Source organism: Phascolarctos cinereus, unplaced genomic scaffold, assembly GCF_003287225.1.
Source record: "Phascolarctos cinereus isolate Bilbo 61053 unplaced genomic scaffold, phaCin_HiC Scaffold_1;HRSCAF=81, whole genome shotgun sequence".
NCBI lineage: Eukaryota > Metazoa > Chordata > Mammalia > Diprotodontia > Phascolarctidae > Phascolarctos > Phascolarctos cinereus.
In genome coordinates this window covers 13,371,883-13,391,685 of record NW_027555514.1, presented here as the reverse complement: position 1 = coordinate 13,391,685, position 19,803 = coordinate 13,371,883, and the positions used below count along the sequence as shown (strand labels likewise).

General features: G+C 44.4%; 1 protein-coding gene across 1 annotated transcript in view; it reads right to left on the bottom strand.

Moving 5' to 3' along the window:
* Nucleotides 1–14,136, bottom strand: part of DNAH11 (dynein axonemal heavy chain 11) — a 320,191-nt gene extending 306,055 nt beyond the window's left edge. The window contains exons 1-2 of the mRNA XM_078150757.1: nt 13,055–14,136; nt 9,342–9,485 (exon numbers count right to left, since the gene is read on the bottom strand). Coding sequence (XP_078006883.1) covers nt 9,342–9,485; nt 13,055–13,345 — 435 coding nt within the window. The 5' untranslated portion in view covers nt 13,346–14,136. The remainder of the gene's footprint in view (nt 1–9,341; nt 9,486–13,054) is intronic.
* Nucleotides 14,137–19,803: the final 5,667 nt, after the last annotated feature.

The window sequence follows — 19,803 nt, the reverse complement described above, 5'->3', positions numbered from 1 at the left end:
GAGGGCCACAGGTGAGGAAGCATCAGGAAAGAACCCAAGCACACAAAGGCTCCCAAGGAAGGCACTTATCACTCCCAGGCAGGGGAGCTTTCCCTCCCCTCCAGTCCTGTGGGCCCACAGTGGTGATTCAGGTGTACAAGCAGGATGTTTACCCTGATCCATCTCCTGAGTCTCTGCTCTAATGAAGGAGCTTTTCCGAAAATGTCCTTTTCATACGCTTAAACAGCTGCAGACCCATCACACTTTGTGGAGGCAGTAAGGTGGGGCCAGGAATGAGAACAGCAGATATGACTCAGAACTGGGAATCTAGGGGGAAAATTATTTCCCTAAATTTTACACATCAGTAAAATAGAGAAAGAACAGATTGATGAATTAGGTATGCAACTAAGATAAAAACTAGAAAAAAAATTAAAATCCCCAATTGAGAAGCTAATTGGAAATCCTGAAAACCCAAAGTGAGATTAATAAAACTGAAATTAAGAAAACTATTGAGCTAATAAATAAAACTAGGAGCTTGTTTTATGAGAGGAAAAAAACCCCAATAAGATAGATAAACCATTGGTTTTAATTTAACTTTTAAAAAAGGAGAAAACAAAATATTCAGCATCAAAAATGAAAAGGGTGAATTCCCCACCAATGAAGAGGAAATTAAAGCAATCATTAGTAAATATTTGGCCAATTATATGACAATAAATCAAACAATCTAAGCCAAATCAATTAATATTTACAAAAATATAAATTGCCCAGATTGGCAGAAGAGGAAACATAATACTTAAATAACTCCAACTTAGAAAAAGAAATTGAACAAGTCATCAATGAATTCCCAAGGAAAAAATACCTTGGGCCAGATGTGAATTCTACAGAACATTTAAAGAACAATTAATTCCAATAATAAACTGCTTGGAAAAATAGGTGAAGAAGGAGTCCTACCAAATTCCTTTTATGACATAAATATGGTGCTGATACCTAAACCAGGAAGAGCAGAAGCAGAGAAAGAAAACTATAGACCAATTTTCCTAATGAGTATTGATGCAAACATTGTAAATAAAATACCAATAATGAAATTATAGCCATACATCACAAGGATCATACACTGTGACCAGGTGGGACTTACACTAGGAATGCAGGGTTGGCTCAATATTAGGAAAACTATCAGCAGAACTGACCATGTCAATAACAAAACCAAGAGAAATCATACGATTATCTCAATAGATGCTGAAAAAAGCTTTTGACAAAATACAGCACTCATTCCTATTAAAAACACTAGAGAGCATAGGAATAAATAGAGCTTTCCTTAAAATGTTAAGTAGTATCTATCTAAAACCATCAGCAAGCATTATCTATAATGGGAATAAACTAGAAGCCTTCCCAACAAGATCAGAGGTGAAGCAAAGATGTCCATTGCCACCACTGTTATTCAATATTGTACTACAAATGTTAGTGCTAGCAACAAAAGAAGAAAAGAAATTAAAGGAATTACAAGAAGCCATAAGGAAACAAAACTATCACTCTTTGCAGATGATATGATGGTATACTTAGAGAATCAACTAAAAAAGCTACTTGAAAAAAATTAACAACTTTAGCAAAGTTGTAGGACATAAAATAATTCCACATAAATCATCAGCATTTCTATATACTACCAACAAAGACCAGCAGCAAAAGATAGAAAGAGAAATTCCATTTAAAATAACTATAGACAATATAAAATACTTGGGAGTCTACCTGCCAAGACAAACTCAGAAACTACATGAACTATAAAACACTTTTCACACAAAGTCAAATCTAAAACAACTGGGAAAATATCAATTGCTCATGGACAGGCAGAGCCAATAGAATAAAAATGACAATTCTATCTAAACTAATTTACTTATTCAGCAACATACCAATCAAGCTGCCAAAAATTATTTTATAGAGCTAGAAAATATAGCAAAATTCATCCGGAAGAGCAAAAGATCAAGAATATTAAAGGAATTAATGAAAATAAAAATGCAAAGGAAGGTGGCCTAGCAGTACCAGATCTCAAACTATATTACAAAGTGGCAATCATCAAAACTATCTGGAACTGGCTAAGAAAAAGAGTGATGAATCAGTGGAATAGGTTAGGTACACAAGAGATGGTAGTAAATGACCATAGTAACCTTGTGTTTGATAAACCCAAAGACCCCAGCCTCGGGGATAAGGACTCACTATTTGACAAAAACTGCGGGAAAACTGGAAAACAACATGGCAGAAGCTAGGTACAGACCAACATCTCATGTTGTCCACCAAGATAAGGTAAAAATGAATAAAAGATTTAGACATAAAGGGTAATACCATAAGAAATTAGGAGAGCAAGGAATAGTTTGTGTCAGATTTATGGAGATGGGAAGAATTTATACCAAACAAGAGATAGAGAACATTACAAAACGTAAGATAGATAACTTTGATTATATTAAATTAAAAAGGTTTTGCACAAAGCCAATGCAGCCAAGATTAGAAGGAAGGCAAAGCTGGCAAGTATCTCTGACAAAGGCCTCATTTCTCAACTATATAGATAACCAAGTTAAACTTATGAGAATGCAAGCCATTCTTCAAATTGATAAATCGTCAAAGGATATGAACAGGCAGTTTTCAGGTGAAGAAATCAAAGCTATCTATAGTCACATGAAGAAATGTTTCAAATTACTTTTGATTAGAGAAATGCAAACTAAAATAACTCTGCACCACCTCACACCTATGAGATTGGCTAATATGATAGAAAAGGAAAATGATAAATATTGGAGAGTATGTGGGAAAATTGGACACTAATGCACCGTTGGTGGAGTTGTGAGCTGATCCAACCATTCTGCTTTGGAACTATGCCCGAAGGGCAACCAAACTGTGCATTCCCTTTGATCCAGCAATCCTTCTACTAGGTCTGTAGACCAAAGAGAGCACAGAAAAGGGAAAAAAGACCTACATGCACAAAACTACTTATAGCAGCTCTTTTTGTGATGGCAGAGTTGGAAATTAAAGGGATGCCTCTCAATTGGGGAATGGCTGAATAAGCTGTGGTTTAGGAATGTAATGGAATACTACTGTACAACAAGAAATGAGCATGCAGATTCAGAAAAACCTGGAAAGACTTATATGAACTGACACAAAGTGAAATGAGCAGAAGCAGGGGATCATTGTACACAGCAACGGCAACATCGTGTGATGATCAACAATGGATGACTTAGCTCTTCTCAGCAATGTAACAATCCAAGACAGTTCCAAAGGACTCATGATAGAAAATGCTATACACATCCACAGAAAGAATTGATAGACCATGAATGCAGATCGAAGTGTACTATTTTCACCTTCTTTATTTTTTTTTCCTTTTAATCTGTTTCTTTTTTCACAAATATGACTTACTTGGAAATATGTTTTATATGATTGCACACATATAGTCTATATCAAATTGCTTACTGTTTTAGGAAGACTGGAGGAAAAAGAGGAAGGGAGAAAAATTTAGAACTCAAATTTTTGTAAAAATGAATGTTAAAATTGTCTTTACATATAATTGGGAAAAAATAAAATACTATTTAAAAACAAAAAACGATAACTGGGAATCCCTACTTTCATCCTTTCTGTGGATGAGTCCCTGAACCAACCTGACCCTCAGTTTCTTCAACAGAAAACAGAAATAATGATACTTACTGCTTGGCCTTCTGAAGAATGGGCTTTATTGTTGTCATTATCCTATGAATGGTCTATTGTTTTTCCCTCCACTAAAGCCCTCCTCTGATGCCTCAGAGGGCCATCAAGTTGACCCTGCATTCTCAAAGGCCATTAGAGGATAATGTTGGGTCAGGCCTCAAGAAGGAAAGGTTTGGAGTATGGTGCCAGGAAAGAAAGGCCTCTAGTTACACCATTCTGAAGACCAGCCTAGCTGAGATTGAAGAGGCTCATCAGCAGCAGATTGGCCCTCCTGGATCATGATTCTTTCTAATGGCCAAAGAAACTCAGAGACCGGTGATTCAGTCTCAGAGGGGTAGCTATCTGCATCAATGGAAAGAGTACACACCTGTGAAATCCTCAATCCCCAAAAGATTAAAGTGTATTACTCAGCAATCTTCATTCAACAAACATTAACTAAGCCAATTAGATGCAAGGTGCTGAGGGATAGGAGGATGTAAAACGTGACTGAGCTTACAATCTACTGGGGTTGCAGATGGGTGAATGCATGCACAAATGTATTAAATATAACACAAGGTGGAATGTGACAAGGGGTCTAGGCAAAGGGCTATAAGCAATGTCTTTAGTGACAAAATTGGACGAGGATATAGACAAGAGATCAAAAAGGAGACCCAGAACCAAAGAAGTTCTATTTTGTTTTTTGGTCAAAAACACACATGCACATTGTGTGTGTGTGTGTGTGTGTGTGTGTAGTTGGGGTGTTATCTCATTATCACAAAATACGGCTTTTTCGCACCATTTGGAAGAAGCGTCAGCAGCCCAGGACAAAAGCTGTACTCACAGTAACCAGATCCAATTTGCCATCTTGGCCCTCACGTACTTCCCATTGCCTCAGGGCAGATCACTCAGCCTCTCTGGTCCTCAGTTTCTTCAACCGAGGAATGAAGGGTCTCTTGAACCCTTACCACCTGTGAGATGTTGGGCAATGTCCTTCCCTTCCTTCGCTCTTATCTTCCTCAACTATCAAATAAGGGAGTAGCCTCTGAGCTGCCTTCCAGTCCCAAATCTACAATCCCAAGATGACTCACCAAGCTCTCAAGAAGTTCCAGTTCTATGAGCCTTTTGGTCTCCATTTCCTCTATTCTTCTGGTCACAGGCAAGCACAGTAGCCTTTGCTCCGGCACTTTGGGACCAAGCTCTGTCTTCTTAAAGACCAAAGATTTGTTGTCCTACTGGCTAAGTTCTAGACCACTGAAGTTCTTTATCACTTTCTTAAGCCTAGACAATTAAAAAACACTAGAAGCCAAGCCCTGATTTACAGCATTTGTCTATTTACAGGTGTAAATGCTCACAATGAAACAGTAACAAGACAGTTCAAGCTGGCTCCCACACACTGCATGGGATACAGGCAGGCAACGAGGACTTTGCACCAGGGCATCAAAATTTAGTGTGTACTTGCAGTATTTACCCTGCATTAGCATAGATACAGCTGAGTTGAGCACCTAGGTTCTTTTTTGTTTTGTTTTGACCAGGCCTGTGACTTCATCTGCATAGGGGGCTCTCAGTGAGAAATTCCCTCTATCAGTTCAGAACTGAGCTTCTAGCCCTAGAGAGCCTCTGGGGCAGAGAGGTGAAAAGTGAGCTGCCCAGGGTCACCCAACCAGGATGGGTCAGAGGGAAGGACTGGAGCCCTCCTCAAGGCCTTCCTGACTTTAAAATTAACTCTAACCCCTAGGCTTCACTCCCTCTCCAACTAGATGGCAAGAATAATTACTTAAGAGAAGAAGCAGCTAGGAGGTGAACTTCTTCCCCTGATGTCCACGGCTCAGGTGAGCTCTTCTACAGCCCACTCTGTCCCTCTCTGTTCACCAAAACTTGTCAATCAACAAACCTTTGTTATGGACCCACCACGTGGCAGACACCATACCAGATGCTGAGGATACAGAGACAGCAACTGCAATCTCTTCATCCCAGGATCTCTTCCAGCCTGAGCCCATTTCCAGGATCACTGCTCCCACAGACAGAATCTTGTGGCCAGGTCTCCCCCACCTCAACTTATCTTTTAAAAGTTGGTCATTAAAATATTATTTAAAGGTTAAAAAGGCTGATCATAGGGGTTACTATGGCAAGTTCTATAAATCTTGATACTGGTAGCAAAATGACTAGTTATGGCCCAGCCTCCGGTAGAATCTGCCACATAATCTGGGGCTGCATGGGACACAATGGAAGCATCGTAGTCATGATCCTTAGAAACTCCGCGTTAAAGCCTCCACAACATCCCCAGAGGGTGACTCCCAGCCTGTGCTCAGGGCTGCATCAGGAGCTGTACACAAAGAAACACCAAATTGGCAGAGGTGCTGTCCTTGAGAAGCTCACAGCCCCTTCTCTGCACCAGCACAGCTCGGAACATCCGTGCCCAAAGCACCGCTCATAAACAAGGAAGATGCCAAAAGGGTCACCTTGGTGGTCGTGTCTCTCCAAGGTACTTTCGCACCTACAACCTCAGAATGTCAGAGCTAGGAGGGAGCTTGGAGTCATCTTGTTGGACCTCCCAGTACCTGGGCAGGAATTCTCCCTGCACCATTGGATTCATCCAACCTTTGCTTGAGCATAGCCTCAACTGCTTGTCTCCCAAGGCAGCCCATGCCCCATGAAGCCAGCTCTCATGGCGAGGAAGCTTCACCATGCCTAGCCCCAAACCTAGATTTGCCCATTATACCAAGCAGTACTCTGAAGCCAAGTAAAAGAAATATAACCCTTCTACAAGTCAATTCATTTCAACCTGTGCAATTCTGGTGTGGATTCTCTTGACAATCTACCAGACTAATCTGACCAATAGGCTGCAGGGAGGAGGGAAGGTCTCCTTTTGGGAACCTGCACATTTCAGAGATGTCAGTGCAACCCTAGAGCAATGCATGTGTCATCCTGCCCTCTTCCCGCATGACTAGCTTGACACAGTGACCCAAATGTCATCTCAACCTCAAATTCTGAGCTGCAGCTATGGCTATAATAAGCAAACAAAGGCAAATCCTTTACAAGACATATAAGGAACAGATTCCAATTTATAAGAACAAGAGTCACTAGCCAAAAGATGGATGGCCAAGGAATACTAACATACAGCTTTCAAAGGAAAAAAATTACAATCTATTCACAAATATAAAAAAAGTTCCAAATTACTATTAATAAGAAACATGCAAATTAAAGCAGCTCTGGGGTTCTATCTCCCAGTTATCAGATTGGCAAAGGTGACAAGACAGGACAAATTTCAGAGGCACTGTGGTGAATTTCACTGCTGGTGAAATGGTGAATTGGACCAACCATTCTGGAAAGCAATTTGGAGCTATGCCTCCTAAAGGCAACTAAATCAGGTATACCTTTGACCCCAAAGATTCGAGATCAAAGAAAGAGAAAAAGCCTATAGATACAAAAAATATTTAGAGCAGTTCTGTTCATAGTAGCAAAGAACTGGAAACTAAGGGGGCACCTATCTGTTGGAGACAAGCTAAATAAATTATAGCACATGAACACAATGCAATGTGATTGAATAAAAAGACAAATGAAATGGATCATTTCAGAGAAACCTGAAAGCCCCCTATGATTTGATACAGAATGCAGTGACCAGAACCAGAATCATTAATAAAACAACACTCTAAAGAAAAACAGCTGTGAAAGACTGGAGAACTTGGATCAATGTAGTTATCAACCATATTCCCCACCTCCTGACAGAGAAATGATGAGCTCAGGGTTCAGGAGACAGACAATTTCGGAGGCAATGTAAACATTAGTTTTACTTGGCTATGCCTATTTGTTACAAAGGTTTTGGCTTTTAGTTTTTCCTCTCTCAGTGAGGTTGGGAATGGCAAGGGAAGAGGGAATAAGGTGGCTTTGTTTTTTTTTCCCCCAAAAGAGACTCACTGAAGCATCTTTTAAAAAGAATGCATAGAAGAAAACAGAAGTCAGACAGAAACACTGAGAAGCAGACAGCTTTGAAATTTAGTGTGAACTTATGATGTACTAAAAAGAAAAGCCAGCTGTACATAACAGAGATATGCAACCCTCTTTTTTTCTGCTCTATGATGTATATGGAGCTGCTTATTTTAGCTGGTATTTTTTAAGTTGAAAATATAAAAAAAAATTAAAGTGATATAAAACAACATTTTCTTTCTTTTTAAGAAGAAATCCCTGGTTAGGGTCTGAATGGCCCCTGAGGTTTCTCACAATGCTGAGTTTCAAGACCTCTGAGGCTCTAGATGGGAGGGTGTCAAAGAGACATTTCCAAAGACCAGCTTTGCTCCTTTGTGATTGCACCTGCTTTGAATGGTGCTTTTGGAGTGCTTGTTTTAAAGTAATGTCTGTACTAGAGAAAGAAAAGAGGAAGATGAGGAGAAAAGGGAGAGGAAGGGGGAAAGTGAAGGAGGGGAGAAAAGAAGGAAGGAGAGAAGCATTATCTCCTCCCCTGCCTCTGACTTTCTAATAGTCTGTGCAGAGACTTTATAGCTTGAAGAGATGTTGGCATCTAGTCATAGGATCTTAGTGGATCATGGCTCTGGAGTCAGAGTCATGTAATCTAATCCCCTCATTTTACAGTTGAGGAGACCAAAATCTAAGGAGGTGCTGGGCCTTGCCTGAGGTCACATCTGGCAGGTCTAGGCCTCCAAATCAAACATTCTTTTACTCTACCATGAAAAGTTTGGCCCCTACTACTCTCTGCCCCTGGGTCACTTCAATAGCATTCCTCAGGGTTAGGCATAGGAAAAGTGAGATGATAGAATGAGAACAGTCCTAGGAGTCAGGCAACTCTGGCTATTAGTTCCAGCTTTGACTCTAGTTAATGATAAATTTGGCCAAACCACTAAAGCTTCCCAGTTCCCCATTTTCTCATCTGAAGAATGAAGAATTTGGATGGGAAGCATTCTGAAGCCCAAAGAGTCTCTTAGAACCATTTGAAAAGGGGATGCATTTGAGCATAACTATTTCTGTGACCTTCTTCTTCACTCCCACCAACCAGAGCTAAAACTAGGGTGGGGCAACTGAAGCTTTAACCTATGACAGACTACTTCAGACAGCTCCATCCATAGATCTGCTTCCTTGTCACCAAAGGCACATTCCCCCCCCCCCCACCATCCTGATATGAGATGAGCCTATACCCATCCCAGGCACAAAAATTATTAGCTATATCTCTGCACCCACCATTACAACATATAACAAGAGTAGCATTTCCTCACCAGGGAGACACCTGCGCTGGCCTCCAGAAGGCCATCTCCCTGTACTAAAGGGCACATTCATCCTCATAAATGTAAAGTTCAAAATCTGTGCAACGCACACCCCCCCCAGCAAGGAAAGTACAGATATTTTATCCAACTTCCTAATGTCAGTGCCATGCACCAGGTCTGTAAAAGAAGAGTCAGACCAGGGGGTTGCCAAGGCACAGTTCAGCACCACTCCACATTCTATGAACCTGCATTTATTATACTTTAGGATCTGATGAGCAATTAGATCAAAGACAATGCTATTACTCACTATGGAAAACAGCCTAGTCATTCTAACTTTTCATCCGCTAGGCTCAAGCAAACACCGACTTCTCTACGCTGTCTTTTCTTTGAGTTTGAGCCATTGCATTTTTGTCTTTACAGTAATTCAGAATCTGTGAGGCATAACAACTGCTGAAAGGCATAGATCTTAGGTGAAGTTACAGCGAGTACCTCATCCATGAAAGCCTTCACAAGTTCAAGAGATGTGCTGGGGAGCTGTCCAAACACTGAGGAGTTCTGGTAATTATCTGCTCCAATGCTTGCTTCAATCATCTTTGCAACATAAACAAGCTTGTGTTTTGCATCTTGTGGGACCTAAAACAGAACAGACAGTCAGTTCCAAGGGTCGTGATCTAATTTCTGCTTTAGGGGCACAGGGTCTGGCACAAGACCTGGAACCTCACTGGCATGGGGAATTCTGGAAGGAGGAAAATCCCTGTAACCTGCAGGTTAATTTCCATGTTAAGAAAAAAAAATTCATCGGGGGTAGGGCCCTTAAAGCCCAATCTTCCTGATAAAACACTCATCTGCAAACCTTAAGGACTTTTCACTAGAAGTTTCTGTAAGAGTTTTTTGCAATGGTCAATTAACTATTGGAATTCCAGTAGAACGTAAACTCTCGCTGGGGGGCTGGATCTGTTTTTGTCTCTGTAGAGGCAACTGGTGTCACAGTGGATTGAGTCCCAGGCCCTGGAGTCAGTAAGAACTGGGTTCAAATCCAGCCTCAGATGCTTGCTAGCTGTTCAACCCTGGGCAAATCACTTAACTTCTGTCTGCCTTGGTTTCCCTATCTGTAAAATGGGACAAATAATAGCACTTATCTCCCAGAATTGTTCTGAGGAGCAAATGAAATCATGTTTGCGAAATACTGTGCAAACATAAAAGCATTCTGCAAATGCTAGAGATTGTGCCTGGCACCTAGCAGCAGGCTTGGCATGATGAAAGGAAGCAGATTCCTCAATATAGAGGCACTAAAATGTGGGTAACCAAAATGTCAGCTCTGCCATTTTGCTTTACAGATCAGACGAAACCACTGTTACCTTGAACTTTCCAAGTGTTTATTGATTGTTAAATTAAACACATACTTTTTGGACTGGCCCTGTGATTTCATAGGGTTAGGAAACTCCCAGCAAAGAAACTTCCTCCACTAGTGCAAATCAGTACCTTCTCTGCTACTTCTCAGAAGCTTACAGCACTTAGAGGACCAAGTGACTTGCTCAGGGTCACAGAGCTAGTAAATGAAAGAGGCAAGATTTAAACCCAGGTCTTCCTGATCCTATGGTCAACTCTTCAGTCACACCCTGGGGATACAAGAGCAAAAATGAAAATAGTCCATGCCCTCAAGGAGCTGCCATTCCACTGGAAGGAAACAATTGCATGCTCAAATAAACATAAAATACAAATAAAGCCACATCTTGGTTTGGGAAGGAAGCACCCATAGTTGGGAGAATAAGGGAGGGCCTCCAATAGAACCAGAGTTAGAAGGGCCCTTAGATATCCAGCCCAACCCAGACAGAAGAGGGGAGTGACTTGCCCAACATCACAGAGGTAAGCAAGTGTCCAAGGAAAGATTTGAACCCAGGGCCTCTGATTTTGTTCCATGCCTCCCCCCTAAAAAGGCAGCATTTGAATTCAGCCTTAAATGGAACTAGAGGTAGAGAGGGAAGAAAGGAAAGCATCCCAGGCCAAAAGCATCTCATGAAAAGGCACTGGGGCAGCAGAGAGCATAACATATAGTGGGTATAGCAAGCTGGACCAGACCGTCCAGTGCACAAGACAGAGTAATGTGAAATCAGGCCAGAGACAGATTCAAACCAGCTTGGAAGGGCTTTGCATGTCACAGAAGTTTCTATTTTATCCTAGGGGTAAAAGGAAGTCATTGAAGCCTCATGAGCAGGGGAGTGACATTCAGACTCTGCTTTTGAAATAAGCAATTTGGCAGATGGAGAGGGGAGAGACTGAAGGCAGGGCCACCAATGTGAGGGTCTGGCAATAGTCAGGCAAGAGGTTAGGAGAGTCTGGGACAGGGTGGTCACTGTGGGAGTGGAGAGAGTGCAAGAGTTACTATAGATACAAATGGTGAGGGGAAGAAATCCAAGACGATCTTGGGGTTGCCAGCACAATACCCAGAAGGTAGCAGTTCTACTTTTCATGGCAATTCCAAAAACAGGGAAGGTTTTGGGGGGGAAATCTAACACTCTGTTTCGGACATGTGGAATGTGAAAAGGTCTATGAGATATCCAGCTGGATTACTGAGAGAAAAGAGAATTCTGGGCAGAGCCCTGGAGTCTACCCACACAGAGGAGACAAGGCTTGAACCCACAATTCTGCAAAGGAGATAAGAAGGATCAGTTAGATGGGAGAGAAGACTGTCACAGAAAGCCAGAGAGGAGGGCTAACAGCAAGGTCCAGTGCTCAGAAAAAGACCTTCGAAAAGGCCATTGAGAGACCTGGCCTAAGCCTGAAATGAGAGCAGTTTCCGTTGAACAAGAAAGACTCTAGAAGTGAGAGGGGACTGTAGCAAGTGAGGGCTCCCGCCCTCAGACAACATGTTCTAGGTGCTGAGCTCTCAAGGCCATGTGAATACAATGAGGAAGAGAGAAAGCGAGAGAGAGTAGGTAGGGGAGAGACTCCTAATCAAACATTTTCCTCTGTCCACTAGCTTGTTATTTTAAGTTATATTTTGATGGGAGGGCAAACTTTAGCATTCTAGAAGAGAAAAGAATCACAATCTGAATAGCTGTCTCCTCTCTCTTTCTCCTCCTTTCCCCCCACCTCCACTTCGACTACAGATCTGAAAGAAGATCCTGACCAGTCAAATGATGCTTTTCCTCCCTGGCATCCTATCTCCAAACCTATTGTAATCCCCATGGCCACCGGCCCAGGTGGAGGTATTGTGCCACCTTCTTAGTATGTGTGTCATTTAGTAAACCTGAAACCCTAGAGAAACCCTGTCTGTGCTTTCTTGGGTTCACAACCCTCAGTAGACAATTATTCTAATTGTGAAAAAAAAACACAACAAAATTAGCCTGTCAACAACAGATAAGAGGTTTCTTTTGATCAGTGTCTCTCTGGGGGAAGTTATGGGGTCAGGAAGTAGGTGGGTAAAGTCTTTGGGGTAGAGGATACAGCTCATTTACCACCTAGGGAGAAAAGGCATCAGCCTGGCCAGGCCTCTCTGGTCAAGCCCTAAACAAGGATTCTGGGGAGAGTTCGTATTGGCAGAGCATATAGGAGGGGAAAGGGAGGAAAAAGGGAGAGAGATCGAGACAAACTTCTGAGCTTCTCTTCTTTTGGTTTCTTTGAAATCTGCAAATAACTTAGGAAAGCATTGCTATGAGCTGTGAAACACAGACAAATCACGGAGGCAGCTTGATACAGTAGAAAGAAGACTGGCTCTAAAGTCAGAGGACCTGGGTTCAAATCCTCCCTGATGCTTTTTGCGTGTGTGACCTTGGTCGAGCAAGTTCCTTACCCTGCCTGGCTCCCCGTTTTCTCGTCTTCAAAAGAAGGGGAGTTGGAGTAAGACTCACTCCGAAGTCCTTTCCAGCCTCCCAGTGTCTGCTCTGGGAAGTCAAGGAGGGGCTCCCAACCAGGGATGGCAAACACCCTCAGCTCTTCAGTCCTACCTAGCATTCGGGGCCCACCTGGAAATAAGCAAAGTGCAGCGGCCACGGGCTCCACGGGAACGTGGCAGAGAACCACAGACTTTACACCCGAGTTTCCTCCTCTCTTCCCCGCCCGCCCCCACCTTCTTGGGAGGGGGCAGGGCTGCCCTTGCAGCTGGGGCCTTTCCACCCAATCACACCCTCGCGCGGCCACCTGGGCTCAGCGCGGCTGCAGACCGCCACAAGGCCGCGCGGATTCACGGCCGGCGCCCCTACCTGAGAACCAGAAGTGAGGCGTCCAGCGGGAGAGCAGCGGAACAGAAGGAGAGCGGGGCCCCGGCGACCCCAAAACTCCTCCAGCGTTTGCCGATTCTCCTCGTCCTCGAGGTACTGTGTCCACGTCTCCGCCCGGACCCTGAGAATCTGCCCGAGGCGGCGTCCCAGGAAGCTGACCCGCGGGTCTCGGGAGAAGCGGAGAACCCTCTTGGCTGCTGCCTCTTCCTCTTCCTCCTCCTCCGCCTCTTCTTTCTTCCACTCGTCCTCCAACCGCAGCTCCAACTCCATCATCTACAGCCGCGGAGATGTGCCTAGCGCAAGGGCGGCCAAGCCAGTCGGGTCTTCGCACCCTAGCTCCGCTCTGCCCGTGGGCGCTGACTGCCCGATTGGCTGCGCTGAGCTGGGCTAGGCTGGAGCACTAGCCCAGAGGCGGCAGCTTCGGCGGACGGGGGGCTCCGGCTCCCCAGTCCCTCGCTCACGCCCTATCGCCTGCCTACCCCAGTCTGGCTGCCCTTGAACCCGCGGCCACTTGGGGCCAAGGCGCTGACACGGGCGGGGCCCCACCCACGGAGTGGGGATAGTAAAGGAGAAGGAGGAAGAGAAGAAGGAGGCAAAGCCGTCCTGGCTACAGGGCCCTGAGCTCTGGGCAACAGCCCAGAGGCTGCAGGGACCGCGTCCCGTTTCCCTGGGGACCAGGCAAAGGGAGGGGCAATGCTCGCTCTCCCGCAGGAGGTGGTGCGGACACAGCCTCCCATTGGCTGCAGCTGGGGAGCTGGGCAAAGGAGGGCAGGAAAAGAGAGGAAGGAGCCCAGGGCTGGGGGGAGGGGGCGGTCCTCTGGCTCCTCTCCCTCCTCTCACTCCACCTCCTCTCCCCCAGCCCTGGGACCAGCTTTGGTCAAATTGTTCCCCACCAACCCTCTCCCCACAGTGCCCAGACTCTGCCCTCACATCGCCTGACCTCTCAGACTCGGAGGGAGATGGGAATTTCCGGAAGAATGAAGGATCCCGGGAACATGGGGCTGAAAGAGGCTTCAGAGACCAACTCGCCCAACTCCCTCATTTTGCTGGTGAGGAAACTGAGGCCCTGGAAGGTTATTTGCCCAAGGTCACTCATCGAGGAAGATTAAGGATTTAAAGCCACTATCTCTGCGGAGCAGACTCTGCGGTACAAAGACTGTATCTAGGAGCCCGATGATGAAAAGGAGGGGGAGATGAAGCAGACTTGGGGGCCTGGACGTCCACTAAACTTGGAGTCAGAGGACTAGGGTTCAAGTCTGGATCCCTTGGGCAAGTCACTTTCTCTCAGTTTCCCTATCTGTAAAATGGGGACAGGAAGGGACTAGATAAACTAAGAGGTCCCTTCTAATTGTAAAATCCTACCAGTTCAAATTAAGAGGATAGGTTTAGAATTGTAAGGAACCTTTGAGGTCAAACTCATCCAACTCCCTCATTTCAAGGATGAGGAAACTGACCCAGAGAGGGAAAGTTACTCTCCCAGGGCCACTAAGCTAGCAAAGTCAGGATTTGAAGTCAGCCCTCTTCCCTTTCTACCAGCCTGTTTTTCTGTGTTTCTTTTTCTTCCTGCCAAATTTCCAGGCAAATAGATACACTCACTAGAGGTCTCCAGGTAGCTCATAACTTTGTTAACAGCAAAGAACATTAGTGTTCATTTCAAACATACAGTCTCCGCTGTAACTGTCCACAGGGAAGCGGTGCTTAGAAATGTGTCCAAATCCCCACTGCCTGCAAAAGGTTGAAAGGAGCCCTTTCCCTATTCCTTCACTTCAGAACAAAGATTTCCAGGCTTATTGTTCTTTGCCTGGCAGATGCCCTCGTCCAGATCCCCTGTGGAGAGGGGAGCAGGCTAAGGAGCACTGAGAATGTACCCATAGGAGCATTCCTTCCCAAGAAGCTAGATGACTAGTCTGGAGCCAGCTCACTTTGTAGGCACCCCATCCATTGCCCACTGACATTCTCACTTATGATTCCTCAGAGGCTTTCGTGTTCTATGACTTGCTTTGTAAACTTTACAATGCTATGGAATGTGAACTATTATTATAATTATTAGTTAATAAGATGGCACAAGTAAATGTTTTAGCCACAGTAGCTAGAACACTAGGCCTGGAGTCAGGAAGACTCCACTTCCCGAGTTTAAATCCAGGCCCAGACACGTACTAGCTGTTTGAGCCTGGGTCAGTCACTTACCCTGTTTGCCTCAATTTCCTCATCTGTAAAATGAGCTGGAGAAGGAAATGGCAAACTACTCCAGTATCTTTGCCAAGAAAACCCCAAATTGGTTCATGAAGGGTCAGCTGAAACCACTGAAACTTATTAACAAAAGTTAATAAGATGCAGAGAAAAGATTTAATGCGGCTGCCACTATAAAACAGAAACAGGTCATGCTGCAAAAAAATCACAGCAAAGCTTGCATCTCTTTTCCCAATGCCTTCCTCGCTTTCCAGACTGAAGAAGTGGCTGAGGCTGGAGGGAAGCTTTGACATGCTCCAGGAAGGTACTTTACAAGGCCTTTCCAGGAGGTACCTATTGGAGGAGGACAAGAACTCTGCATTTCCTGCAAACTTCCCAGTTCTCTCCAGAGGAGAGGATGCGTCCCGCCCTCCTGAAAGGCAAGAGGGATTGGCCCCAGAAGTGGGCTTTTTATTTTATGGGATGAGAGGCATCACTCAGAGAATCTGGGAAGAGCCTTGTTCCATTGGTAGAACTCTGAGCTATGTCACAGTTTTGTAGGAAAACACCAGCTGGAGAATGAAGGTTCAAATCCTGTTTCTGACCAACACTTGTGACCTATAGAACCTAGGCAGGTCTCTTCATCTCAGCTTCAATTACCTCTCAGTTGGGAATAATACTACTGGCACTCCCAGGAAGGAGCTTTGTGAGCCACTGGGGTGCACTGGAAATGTGAATTATTATCATATGTTACAAAGCCTTGGTCTTCTATAGGAGAATCATTCCTTTTTTTGTGGTTCATGCTCACAGCTTACTAGGCATGCCTTTTGTGGTATTTCATTCAATGACTTTCACTCTGTTTATGATTTTAAATGCAATTTAACTAGATTAGCAAATGTATAGTAAAAGCAGGCTATTTCCTCAGTTTTTGGATGACAAAATTGAGGCCAAGAGAAGTTAACTGACTCATGCTAGCAGAGCTAGGAAGTATGTGGAGTGTATTGGGGTGTTCAAGGAGGACCAGCAGCTCTGGTGGGAGGGCTTGCTGAGCCCTTTTCAGGGCCATTGATCTGCCTTGGCTATGTAGCTGACCCTCCGCAGCCACATCCCAGGAAAAGCATCTCAGCAGACAGGCTAACCCAGGGTGAGGGCAGGCAACGGGTCTCAAACCCCTCGGGGAGTTGGCGGGATGTCTCCCCCAAGCATGGAAAGCTTTCCCAAGCGTGATGGGCAGATAAGAACAGTCTGTTCCAACGGCCATGAAGGCAGCTGAAGCGGCCACTGCGGTCAGACATCGAAGATGCCAAGGTCATCCGCCGCACCCTGGGCCTTCCCCAGTCCTCTTGGCTTTTGTCCTGCTGCTGGATCACAATGATTCTGGAAGCGAGACTGAGGCTGACAACTTTGCGCAGCTCTGCTTCCCGTAAATTCAATTTGCCTGTGAGTTAAGGCCATCCAGAACAGCTCTGGGAATTTTCCTGGCATCTCCCTAGCTTGATCAGGGCATCTTGGCACTTGCTTATTAAGGAAGTGCAGCGTCTTTGCTTTACGGAATCACAGCTTACCCCATTGACTTCTACACGTGCATGCCAACCCGGGCTGGGGGTGCAAGGAAGAAACTTTCACAAAGATTCCAATGTCAAAAAGAAGAAGCCCTCAGCTCACCAACGTAGCTATAGATGTGTGTCCCCACATCTAGCAAGCAACGTCAACTCTTCTGTATATTCCTTGGAGGAAGGTTGGCACTTGGGGCTGCAAAAATCCCACCTAACAAACATCCTTGGGTACATTATTGCCAATGACCAGATAGTACACAACGCCTTGTAGCAGCTAGAGCTTCACTGGCCCTGTCAGTGAGGAGAGCCTGAAGGTGGCGGCTATGTGGTGGGAGTGACTGGGAAAAATTCATGGTGAATTGTTTGTACTAAATCACCAAAAATATGAGAGTCAAGGCAGTGACTCTGAGGTCATGAACTTGGGTGAAGAAGAACAGCAACGCTCTCCACAGAGATAGGGACGTGAGGAAGAAGGGTGGGCTTGGGAGACATGATGAACCTTGTCTGGCACATGTTGAATTTGTGATGCCTGTGGTACATCCAGGTGGAGAGGAAGAAGAGGTAGCTGCAGTTCCATTGAGAGGCTTAAGCTAGGAACTACATAAAGATGACAGAGTTGAGTGAATGTGGGGGGAAGAGGGGGGTGAAAAGGAGAGGAGGGGAGGGAAGGAAAAAAGGGAAGGAGAGGGGAAGAAAGAGGAGAGGAGGGGAGGGAAGGGGAAGAGAGGGGGAAAGGGAGGGATGGGAAGGGAAGAGGAGAGGGGAGAGGAAGAGAGGACAGAAGAGGAGGAGAGGGGAAAACTAGGGGCTCAAAACAGAGCTCAGAGCAACGGGTAAACTGGCATTACAGAAAGGAAAACCAATAGAAATGGCCATGTCACTCATGTGTTTAAAAATCTTTCATGGTTTTTGCACAAACAAAGCCAATGTAACCAAGATTAGGACGGAAGCGGAAAACTGGGAAAGAATATTTGCAACCAGTGTCTCTGATAAAGGCCTCATTTCTAAAATATATAAAGAACTGAGTCAAATGTTTAAGAATACAAGTCATTCCCCAATTGATAAATGGTCAAAGGATATGAACAGGCAGTTTTCAGATGAAGAAAGTAAAGCTATCTATAGCCATATGAAAAAATGCTCTAAATCACTAGTGATTAGAGAAATGCAAATCAAAACAACTCTGAGGTACCACATCACACACCTATTAGACTGGCCAACATGACAAAACAGGAAACTGATAAATGTTGGAGGAGATGTGGGACAATTAGAACACTAGTGCATTGTTGGTGGAGTCGTGAAATGATCCAACCATTTTGCAGAGCAATTTGGAACTATGCCTAAAGGGCTATAAAAATGTGCATAACCTTTGACTCAGCAATACCACTTCTAGGGCTACATCCCAAAGAGATCATATAAATGGAAATAAGACACATGTACAAAGATATTTATAGCAGCTCTTTTTGTGGTAGCAAAGAATTGGACATTGAGAGGATGCCCATCAGTTGGGGAATGGCTGAAGAAGTTGTGGTATATGAATGTAATGGAATACTATTGTGCTATAAGAAGTGATGAGCAGGTGAACTTCAGAAAAACCTGAAAAGACTTATATGAACTGATGCTGAGTAAAGTGAGCAGTACCAGGAGAACATTGCACACAGTAACAGCCACATTGTGTGATGACTAACTTTGATGGACTTCACTCTTCTTAGAGATGTAAGGATCTGAGACAACTCCAAAAGACTCATGATGGAAAATGCCATCCACATCCAGAAAAAGAACTGTGGAGTCTGAATGCACATGAAGCACACTATTTACTCCTTTTTTTGTTCTTTCTTTCTCCTGGTTTCTTCCATTGGTTCTAATTTTTCTTTACAACATGACTAATAGGTTCAATATGAATGTATATGTAAAGCCTATATCAAATCACACACTGTCTTGGGGTGGGTGGAGGGGAGAGAGTGGGAGAAATTTTGGAATTCAAAGTATGATGGAAGTGAATGTTGAAAAACAAAAATGAATTGCTTAATAAAAAAAAAAGAAAAAACAAATCTTTCATGGTTCCCTCTTGCCTCAGGGACAATATACAGAGTCCTCAGACTGGCATTCAAAGCCTTCCACAATCTGGATACCACCTACCCTTTCATGTTCTCTATAGTCCATCCAAACTGGTCTGTTTGCTATTCACCTCATTCAACACTCAATCTCTCACCTCCATGTCTTTGCACAGGTTGTCTCCTGTCTGGTATGGTCTCCCTCTTCACCTCACCCTCATAGAATCCCTCTTTTTCCTTCCAAGAACAGCTCAGGCAGGTACCGTTTCCTAAATCATGTCTTGCCTGACACCTCCCTCCTTGGTCTCCTCTCCTCTCCCCTCCCCCCACGCTCTCTCTCCCTCTCTCTCTTCTCCCCTCTCCAGCCTTCTCTTCCCTCTCTTTGCATCCCTCTTTCTCTCCTCTTCCCTCTCCCTCTGCATCTGTCTCTCTTGTAATTGCTTTCCTATTACCTTTTATTTTTCTACTTGTTTGTATATGTTATACTCTACCTCCACCCTCCAGTAGAATGGAAGGTTCTTATGGACAAGTACTATTTTCTTTGTGTGTGTGTGTGTGTGTGTGTGTATTTCTAGTGCCTAGCACATAGTGCACCTTTAATAAACTATAACCCCTCCCAAACTGTTGCTCCCTCCCTGAGTTTCTGTAACACAAATGATCTTCCAGTGTAGCCACAAAGACGGCAAATTCAGTGTTCCCATTGTATCAGTAAAGAGAATCATTGTAGACAGGAGATGGCTCATCAACCTTTGGGTCCTAATTGTTCCTTATGCGGTCCAAGAACGCAGTCATCTCAGACAATGAAGTCGCTCTCATTATCGCTCGATGCTTTCTGGCTCACTCCCTTTCCAATGCCCAGCTGGCACCAAGGAAGCTGGGGCTGACCTTCAGTCGCCATCGAGAGCTCAGTCAAGGGAAAGAGACTGTTCAGATGTCTGTGCGAGGGCTGTTCCTG